This window comes from Lepisma saccharinum, chromosome 12, assembly GCF_977018435.1.
Source record: "Lepisma saccharinum chromosome 12, izLepSacc3.1, whole genome shotgun sequence".
Taxonomy (NCBI): domain Eukaryota; kingdom Metazoa; phylum Arthropoda; class Insecta; order Zygentoma; family Lepismatidae; genus Lepisma; species Lepisma saccharinum.
In genome coordinates this window covers 23,139,930-23,150,451 of record NC_139240.1, presented here as the reverse complement: position 1 = coordinate 23,150,451, position 10,522 = coordinate 23,139,930, and the positions used below count along the sequence as shown (strand labels likewise).

The following is a 10,522-nucleotide window of genomic DNA, read 5'->3' as shown; positions in this document are numbered from 1 at the left end:
TTGTCGTGAAATTGAGAATTTTCCCCGTCCCGAATGTCGGGATTTGAAGAATTTCCCGCCCCGACCCAAAAAATTCTGCCCCGCAGTATGGTAAACCTTATCTCCAAAGGGAAATAAACTGTCCTTGCCGCCACTGTACTCATAAAAATGAGTATTTTATCTTTAACGACTTTAACTATAATTTACTGGGGAAAGGTTGACTTTCTTTTGTTTAAAACGTGTTTAAAACATGTTTAAAACATGTTTTTTAAACTCCTGTTTGAAACTATGTTTAAAACAAAAAAAACATGTTTTAAACAAAAAAAACAGTTTGTTTTGTTCTTTTTAAAAAAAAACACAAATTTTGCCAACCCTGCCAGGCAGGGATTTGAACCTGGGACACCTGGCGTCGTAGCATTTAAAAGTTAAACATTTTATACATACGAACATGGGTCAACGATAATATTTAATTATTATTAATATTAATAATAATAATTATTTATTATTATTATTAATATTAATAATAATAATTCATTTAGATGAAGGGAAAAAATGGCCGAAAAGGGAAATTTTACCCCTTGCAAAGGGAAATTGTGCTCACAGATTGTGGCAACACTGATACAAACTTGTAATCAAAACCATTCTCTCTTCTTCTAATGAGGCAATCCTTGTTTTATATTTTTCGCTGTGAAATATGATACTTTTGTGATAGTTTAGTTCGAAACGATGAGACCAAAATTACCGAATAGAAATTTTTATAAGCGCACAGAAATCGGATAGGATTACCATGATTTATGTCGGCTTTGCTTGACTAACACTAGTTCGAAACTGAACATCTGCCTAGATGAAGGACAAAGACGAGATGTTCAAGGGAAGATATTAAATTGTCTATCCCTCATTGTGAGTATATTTTATTATTTGTAAGCATTACTTTTCATTTATTAGTTCATGAAGCTTTTAAGACACATTTAACTCGTTTATTTTCAAATAAAAATCATTTCTACTTACCTCATATGCATAGCGGAACATTTTTCAAGTTTGGATCACTTTTTTTCCATGAAAAAAGCGTTATTTTTAACATTATAATTATTTATTTGTCGTTGCTAATTCGGCGGCCAAATCTTCACTCACGTTGTCTGTCGTCAGCTGATATGCAGTATCGTCAGCTGATGTGCAGTGTTTCCAAACCTATGAACCTATAAATGCCGCACAAGCTATTCACAAAACGTTTTGGATCGAAAATTGTTCCACAAACCATTCACGGAAGGTTAGGTTAGGAAAATTTAGAAAAATTTAAAAAAAAAAAAAAAGAACATTAACTTCCACTACACCCAAATGTATTGCATGCTATGAACCTATAAATCCGGCACAAGCTATTCACAAAACGTTTTTAATCGAAAATTATTCCACAAACCATTCACGGAAGGTTAGGTTAGGTTAGGAAAATTTAGAAAAATTAATTTAAACAAAAAAAAAAAAAAATAACTTTCGTACACATATGTGTAATGCAATGTGTAGCTTACATATACTACAACATTTAGGACATTTTATTTCTTCCTTCACGATTCCATGTTCAATTAAAAATCTCGTGGGTCTTCAATATCCGGGAACATTTTCACAATGCAACCTTGACACGTCATCCTGTCAAACTACCGCGTGGTTGCTACACTGACAGGGGGTTATATAACCGAACGCACGAAACATTTGATCACGTAGTCGACGGCAATGGTGGCATGAGCTATCGTGCAACAGAGATGTATGAATGACGAAAAATACCTTACTTACAGGCCAAATAAGTTGCACGATTAGAAAAAAACGATATCCCCGGCTTCAGAAAGTCCATAAGAACTCAATTCCGTAAGTACTTTCTCTTTTTTTCTTCTGTAAATTTCAAGAAATGTGTTTCCGACTTATCTAATCGTTACCCTGGATAATATATACCTTTACCAATATTCTGGGGGCTCACCTAGCCTTTGGCATACCTTCGGAATAAAGACGGCCAGAGTATGTTGCTGATCACATCACATCCGAAATGACCAAGATCTGGAATATGCAGGGCACTGCGCCCTGCCTTTGTGGCATGGTGCTAAATGCACGGGGAACATTTCCTTATCTATCCTTGCCAATATTTGGGGTTCGGTACACAAGAATCCATTAGGCCCAAGGGGTAATAATGCGATATCGCCCGAACACCTCTCACTCATTTATTTCGTTAATTTTAGCATTGATACGTACCTATTCTGCATTGCGGAAGGTTCTTTAAGGTGAAGTTATGTGTTTTTCCATAAAATAGTGTCAACTTTTCATATTACGAGTCATTATTTGTCTTGTTCCGCTTGGGTAACAGACAATATGGCGTGCACTCGTCATGGATCATCGCACGTCGTGCTTGTGCTTTGTCAATTTGGAGTGGGTATGCAGTGTTTGAGCCTTCTTCACCGAAAAATATCTACTTTCGTGTTCATTATGACATCGCAAACCATTGACGGATAGCCCCAAAATACCATTTACGATAGTCCCATAAACCATTGACGGATAGCCCCAAAAACCATTCATGATAGCCCCACGAACCATTTCCGGCAAGGTCGGGTTAGGTTAGGGATAATAGTTACATAGATCGGAGACACATTAAAATCGGATATTTTGTGTATCACATGGTTCGTACTTACCAAATGTGCATTGCGGAACATAGTTCAAGGTGCCATTACGCTTTTTACACGAAAACAAAACACTTTTTCTACTAAAATAACACATTTTTCTAAGTGCTACCGAACGCACATAACAGTGGGATATCGCTTACTTTTGTGAAGGATATTGCTTTTTTAGTTTTCAAATGTCAATGTTTCCAACCTTCTTCACCGAAAAATACCTACTATCGTGTTCGTCAAGTGTGCAAATTGTACATTATGCACGGGTAGCTGACAAATAGCCCCACAAACCATTTCCGATAAGGTTAGGTTAGGTTTGGTGAGGTTAGGCAAGCATAGTTAAAAAACAGATATTGGAAACACTGACATGATGTCCTGGTCAAATAGATACCATGATGAAACAAAATACCTCGACTAACATTGGAAACCTTAGAGAAACTCATTTCCGTAAGTAGTTTCTTCTGTAAAAATGAAGAAATGTGTCTCCGATGTATGAAACTGTTACCTAGGTTAGGTAAGCATAGTTTATAAAAAAAAGAAAAAAAATTCTCGTAAAAAAAGGCACGTTTGGAAACACTGGCGAGACCGCGTGACTTTCGACGCTTGCACCATCTGCAGGTACATAATGGAAAACGGCATAATGTTGTCGCGTTACAGAAAATGCAAGTTTCTTACATAAAAATTGATTATTTCTTGTTCTATGGTGAAGTTTTTAGTTTCCTGGAAAGAAAATACCTTGAAGAACTTCGACAATGCTACAGAAAGTGATTTTAGTGAGTAGTTTCTCCTGTAAATTTGAATAAATTCGTTCGGGCAATATCGCATATTTACTGCCCAAGTTCCATTTGTTTTATTGCGATTTCATCATGTTATGAATGCAATTTTTACATGGTTCGATTTTGATGTACATCTGTGAACACATACTGCAGAGTTTTAGCGATTACTTAAGGTTTTGTTCAATATATTCGTACATGGTTAGGTTAGTCAGGTTAGGTTTGGTTCCCTTAACATTAAAATAAAGTGCCTAAATGCATTCTACTAAGTTTCCGATTTACTTCTACATTCATTCCCACGCTTCTACGATATTTACTGTCGCTTGTTGACGGAAAATATCTTGTCCATAAGAAGCGTGTAAGGTAATTTTGAAGTTGCTTTTTTTCAACATAAATAATTTTTTTCTAGTCCAAACAGTGCTCATTACTTTAAGGAAGATTCAAATCTAGTGTGACAATGATTTCCAAAATTCTACTATAATTAGTCTTTGTGCTAGGAGAAATCATAAAACAATCGGGTAACAGTTCGTGGTAAACTTCCCGTATCCACACCTGCCGTTTTCCGGATACGGAAAGTTTACCCAGTTCGTTATATCGGAGACACATTTCTTCATTTTTACAGAAGAAACTACTTATGGAAATGAGTTTCTCCAAGCTTTCCAACGTTCGTGGAGGTATTTTCTTTCATCGTGGTATCTATTTGACCAGCAAATCAGATATTTTTCAAGAGAAATATTCCACCGACGCACAATTGCCATGCTTCCCGTACGTGAACTGCATGCTCTGCACGTTCGATTACGTAACCCACTGTCAGTGTTTCAAACTCTTTTTTTTTTACTATGCTTGCCTAACCCAACCAAACCTAACCTAACCTTACCTTATGGAAATGGTTCGTGGGGCTATCCGTCAGCTACCCGTGTATAATGTATAATTTCCACCAGTAACGAACACGATAGTAGGTATTTTTCGGTGAAGAAGGTTGAAACACTGCATACCCACAACATGAGTCTAGATGTGCCCGCCATATAGTATGTTCAGGAAGCGAAGAAAGGAATAAAAAAAATCACTGTATGTGAAAAATTGTGTTTGTTTTCGTGTAAAAAGCATAATGCCACCTTGAACTATGTTTTGCAATACACAATTGATAAGACTGAACCATGCAAAACCCAAAATATCCGATTCAAATGTGTCTCCGATATAACGAACTGTTACCAACAATCGGAACCATTACCTTTTCTAAACGTTACCGCCAATTTTTAACTGCAGATTGGTGATTTCGAGGGCCCAAGTTCTTTTTGTTTTATTGCAATTTCATCATGCTACGAATGCAATTTTTGCATGGCTTGATTTCGATTTACATCTGTTAACACATACTGTAGAGTTTTAGCGATTACTTAAGATTTTGTTCAATATATGCTTTCGTAGTTATTTTAGGCATGTCAGGTTTCGTTCCATTAGCATTAAAATAAAGTGCCTAAATGCATTCTACTAAGGTTCCGATTTACTTCTACATTCATTCCCACTAGTTTACAATATTTACTGTTGCTTGTCAATGGAGAATACCTTGTCCATGGGAAGCATGCATGCTTGCGTAAGGCAATTTTTAAGTTTTTTTTTTCAACATAAATAAATATATATATATATATATTTCAAATTAGAACAGTGCTCATTACTTAAAGGAAGGTTCAAATTTCGTGTGACAATGATTTTCAAAATTCTACCATACTTAGTCTTTCTGCTAGGAGAATTTGATAAAAATCATAAAACAATCGAAACCGTTACCACTTTTGTAGTTAGGTTAGGGAGATCAAGTTTAGTTCCCTTAGCATTTTAATAATAATCCTAATTATTTTTCTGGTGAAAAAGCATTAGAAACATGAATTTTAAATTGGGTATTAATTTTGTCCATGTGAATATTTTTTTTAAAAAAATAAACTATATTTATTGATTTAGTTTATTTTACTTATTTTGCTGTATCCAAGGTGACAGTAATGAAATTGTTGCTTTCAAACAAAGAATCACATAAGCTCTGTCTAGTTGGCTGCACTTTTTGACACTCGGTGCAGTGCAGGTGTATCCAGTGTCAGGTTCGTGTAAGGGTGGTGCAAGGATATAACGTTCAACCTACTAGATGGAAAGCTGTGTTCAATTTCAGAAGATTCAACAAATGCCTGTCTGCTGCTTTAAATGGTCATTTGATTAGTTAGCACGCACCACGTGACCATACACCAAACGTACACCGGTCCGAAAGGTAGTGCAGACGATGCAGATACCAAATACACTACTTGACTCCAAATCAACGAACTAGATGACTCTGTGTTGCACCCTGCAACCAACTAGATGCTACGGTGCAAACAGAGTCAAATCGAGTCAAAAAGTGCAGCCAACTAGATGGGGCTATAGAAATATATGGAAGCGAAAAATCATTCTCCAGAAAATATGCAGTAAGTAATCAATCGGTAAGATTCTATGACATAGAAACCAGGTCACATTTTTCTTATAGTGAAACCAAAATTTTTCACTTGGTGGTTTATTTGCTTTTGTATTTTCAGATATATCCATTTGCTATAACCCTATCTATAGCAAAAGTAACCACAAGTAATTGGAGTATCGAAGGTGGACATTTGATATGCAATTTGTAATAAATATCTACTTTTGGGGTAGGCAAATAACATTTTCATAAATACCTATTATTTACCTACACAATTTGTAAATACCCATGCTCCAACCCTACTTATGAATTCAATTTTCTCCATCTCAGGTTACAGAGGATGACAGTTTGCCAAAGTTTGTGTGCTATTTGTGTGTAGACTAGCTAGAAGATTTCCAGGATTTCCACAGCATGTGTCATGAATCTGAAGACTTTCTCAAGGAATACCTGTCGTCTGTAGAAAAGGGGCGCAAGAGGAAGTCGAGTGTTAAGGTAAAGATAATTTTATACTTGAACAAATGGTGGCATGTGTAAAAGTAAGTCATATTTTATTTGTTCATGGCATGGTAATACATAGATGCATTTTTAAAACTTAAAATTTTTACACCTGCTATTAGTAAGAATGGAATCATGTATTCTTTCGTGAAGACCCATAGTGAAAGTGGTATGTGGGTTTCTGGGCTCTTGTGTATAAAATTGTTTTTTTTATTACTCTATTCTCAATGTTTTGAATAGCAATGCATTTTTGTGGATGTAAGAGGTGACGCTTTCCAAAGACATCCAAATTACAACCTTGCTTACGCATGGCAGACTCTGGTCTGCATTGTTGCAGACTAACGAGGCTATAGCACTTGAACCTGTAGTCAGTATAATCCTCTGTAGGAATTGCGTTGTGTTGTCGATGTGTGTTTGCGATGTTCTTCATCCACTTCATCATATCACCATTCATCCTCATCTTTGCAATTAACCAAAAGTGACAGAAACCTGAAGTAAAATAAATCAAATCTTTCATTCATTCATTTTTGTACGCAACATGGACCTCATTGTAAACTATTTGAAATTACATTCAGAATGAAATATACCTAGTCATATTATAAATTCTGTTACAAAGTTAATAATGAACTACAGGCACAGTGAGCAAGCTAATGTATTAATATTTGGATGTTACAAAGGTACAAGTCTTGTCAACACAGAGCACCAATCACTGTTCAAAATGGCCACCTCTGGCCTTCACACAGGCCCGAAGTTTCGGAGGACAGTCATCGATCGCAGCACGCATGGTCTCGAGGGGAAAGTCCACCACTGTCTTTACAAGAGAATGCTTGAGACTTGCAAGGTTTGGATGCCTCTTCCTACAGACCATGCCCACCAAAATGGACCACAACCTGTAGTCCAATGGGCTGAGGTCGGGGCTGCTGGAGGGCCAATCAGCCGGAGCTATGAAATCAGGTACATTCCTCTGAAGCCACTCCTGTGTGGTCTTTGCCTTTTGGACCGGTGCTGAGTCCTGCTGGAAACTCCACGGCTGATTGTTGAACATGGTGGGGTCAACGATTTCACAAAGTGGCTCCAACACTTTCTCTTGGTGCACTTTTGCAGATGTTTTCACACTATGTTCACAGAAGTGGAGGTCAGTTGTTGTGCCATCGTACGAAACCCCCCACCAAACCATCACTGAGGCAGGATGATGGCCTCTGAGGATCCGTGGCGTGTTTTCATGAGCTTCCTGGGATGTCGAGACATAAACATGGTTATTTTGACAATTGTAAGACACTTTAATCGTGAAGATTTTTTGTCCATGAAAAGGATTCTTCTGTGGCTACCATTTGCATAACGCTGAAGGAGTCCTTTTGTTTTCTCCTCCCTCTGGACCTTAAGCTGTGTAGTGAGGAAGTGACCAGTACTTCGCCGATAAGCACGGAGTCCTAGGTCACTTCGGAGCATAAGCGACATCAACATTTTTGGAATGTTCAGCTCTCGAGCCATCACTGCTTGTTTCCTGACAGGATTTCGTCGAATCCACACTACCACTGCTTTCACAAATTTCTGGCTCCTCATGCCTGCAAGGTCTACCTTTCTTGGGGCAGTCCTCAGTTGTCCCTGTGTCAAAAGTGGCCGATGGTCCGATGCACTAACATCCTGCTGATATTCAGCTTTTTCAGGGTGTTGAAAATGTCCAATGGTGATTTGCCAACTTTGTGCAGTGCGATTACTGCCACAGGGTTCTTGTATAAACCCCACTCCATTCGACTCCCAGTGAAATTCACCATTCCGCTACCATAGCCAAACACACAATGATACTGGTTGTTGTTTGATCCAACATTGCGGGGTTACCTTGCCAACCAGTATTGCCATCCCTGTCTAAACTTTGTAACAGAATTTATGATATGACTAGGTATATATAAATAACCTGAACTAAATATTGTAATATTTAAAAATATGATTTATAATTCAATGACGTGCATAAATATTTTACTTAAAATGTATGTGTCACTGCACTCATCATAATAAAATAGTAATAAATGTCATACCTGGAGTGGATAATAAAAATGCCATATTCAGTGTTCAATATTCTAACAAGGGTCTTCCCCAGGAACTTTGTAAAATGAGGAAATTAAAAGGCCAAGTTGGAGAAGGACAAAGGCAGTTTTGTGTTAAAACTTTCCTGATAGAGATCTTTGTTTAGAAGATCTAAACACTGAACTTTCTTTTTATGAATCACTCCCAGTATGTCTTGCATTTTATTTAACAAGATCGGATAGCAAACAGTGGAATCCTAATTTGAATTTCTTAATTTTATTTTTTCCCACCTTTTAAGTTCTGTACTACTGTCCCCCGAGGAATGTTTATTCTAAGTTACACTGTAAATACAATAACTGTTATGCATTTTCTGACTTGGAGCAGCATGAAAAGTTCATATAAGGCACAGACACAATGAACCACAGAAGTTATTAACCAATTAATGTGTCGACCAGCCCATGCTCTTTCTTATCCTATTAACGCATCTATTATGTGAATAGCTGGCCCCCGTGGCAGAGTGGTTAGCACATCGTACTGTGATGCCAGGTGTCCTGGGTTCGAATTCTGTCCTAGGCATCGGCATCAATGTCATTATATCATCATTCATCCCCATCTTCGCAATCAGCCACAGGAAAGTGAAGTAAAATAAATCAGAACAATCACTTATTAAATGGATATTTTTGAACCTGCAAATGTATTTTCGACTAGCCATTTTTCTTGAGATTTCTGCACAGTGCCTGAGAAAGTTGTCTATTGTGAAATATGTGAGATCATTTTTAAGAAAGTAACTGACTACTTATATTATTGTGTAGGATGAAATTACTGCATAGTCGTTGGCCAAATGTAGCACATATTGCCAAAAGTTTTGGCAATAATCTCATGCTGTCAGCAGAAACGTTTTTTCTAGGAATGGGACAGATTAATTGGTACACTATTGGTATTGGCCCATATAGGCATATCAGTTTATCGATAAAATTACCGATAATTTTACTGCATCCAATGTATCTATAAATATCTAATAATGTATTGCTATATTCTGCCATTTTGTTATAATTTTTATGGGATATAAACATACAATCTCCATACTTCTGTTGAAAGTAAATCTCTAAATATGCAGCTTCTTTTGGATTGCAGTCATGTGGTAACACACACTTATTAAGGAGATGAATGAAGCATTTAGATTCTTCGAAGATCATTTAAAATTTTATATGGGATCAGTCGAACATTGATTATCAGCATTCGTAATTTTCATATCGACTCATCCCTAATTTTTCTATATATCACTGAAGAGCCAGTCTATGATGTGCACTATGTCATTGACATCACTGTAGTGGATCTTCTTGCACTTCCAAACCTCATTACTCAACCAGTGGGCCCACTAAATTTGCACCATGACTCCTTGGGCTATGGTGCAGCACAATCGGATGTCTACGAAGAAGTTTTGTCATTTCTGACATAACACTGGACATATCCAGAAAGTTACTGTAATACCCACTGTTCACAGTGACAGAGGAGAATGACCTTGTAGTTGTAGGCAACGAGATGCACCACCTAAATGTTGGTGGGTGCTTGTCAGAACTTTCACAGTGTTGGCAAATTAGTGTGGTGAACCTATCGAAGTGCTTCATCACCACAAGCCTGCACAAGTCCTTTGTGACACTTGCAGCATTTCTTCCACATACAATTTGAATTTTGATGTAGAGAATTAGTTGTTTTCATTTGAACATTATTTAAGAGTGCCTATTCAATAAGGCTACAGTCAGGATAGTGCTACCACCACATGTCACTCTGAGGTGTAGAGGCAGGTATAAAGTCATTATCGGATTCCGTGATTCATTGTTGCTACCAGTGGTAAGTGGTGGGCATTTAGTTAATAACTTTTTTTAAGTGCTCACTGTTTTTTGTTACATTAAGGCTTGATTCACATCTACGTGGAACGTTGCTGAAGACCGTTTAAATACTCCTTGGACCATCGCTGCCAAATGTTTTGATGAAAGCTTTGGAGTCTCTGCCATCTGGACAGTGGATTTCCTGGGAGGTCAGTGAGGTCTGGCTCGGGAAAGGAAGTAAGGGCTGAACCAATGAGAAAATGTCCAGGAGTGAGAGCACTTAAATCAGAACTCGCATACTCATGAATATTTTGTGCAAATTCCTGTGACGAAAATAAGTTA

The 10,522-nt window shown here is 37.4% G+C and overlaps 1 protein-coding gene across 6 annotated transcripts in view; it reads left to right on the top strand.

Annotated features, from left to right (window-relative positions):
- The first annotated feature begins 640 nt into the window (after positions 1 to 640).
- Positions 641 to 10,522, top strand: part of LOC145996605 (uncharacterized) — a 62,275-nt gene continuing 52,393 nt past the window's right edge. For 4 of the 6 annotated variants that reach the window (XM_083133175.1, XM_083133171.1, XM_083133177.1 and 1 more), the window contains exons 1-2: positions 641 to 879; positions 6,162 to 6,323. In XM_083133175.1, the coding sequence (XP_082989301.1) occupies positions 6,243 to 6,323 (81 nt within the window). In that variant the 5' untranslated portion in view covers positions 641 to 879; positions 6,162 to 6,242. Of the gene's footprint in view, positions 880 to 1,803; positions 1,837 to 2,341; positions 2,393 to 6,161; positions 6,324 to 10,522 lie in introns of those variants that run through there. The other 2 variants (XM_083133172.1, XM_083133174.1) reach the window with 2 other exon arrangements.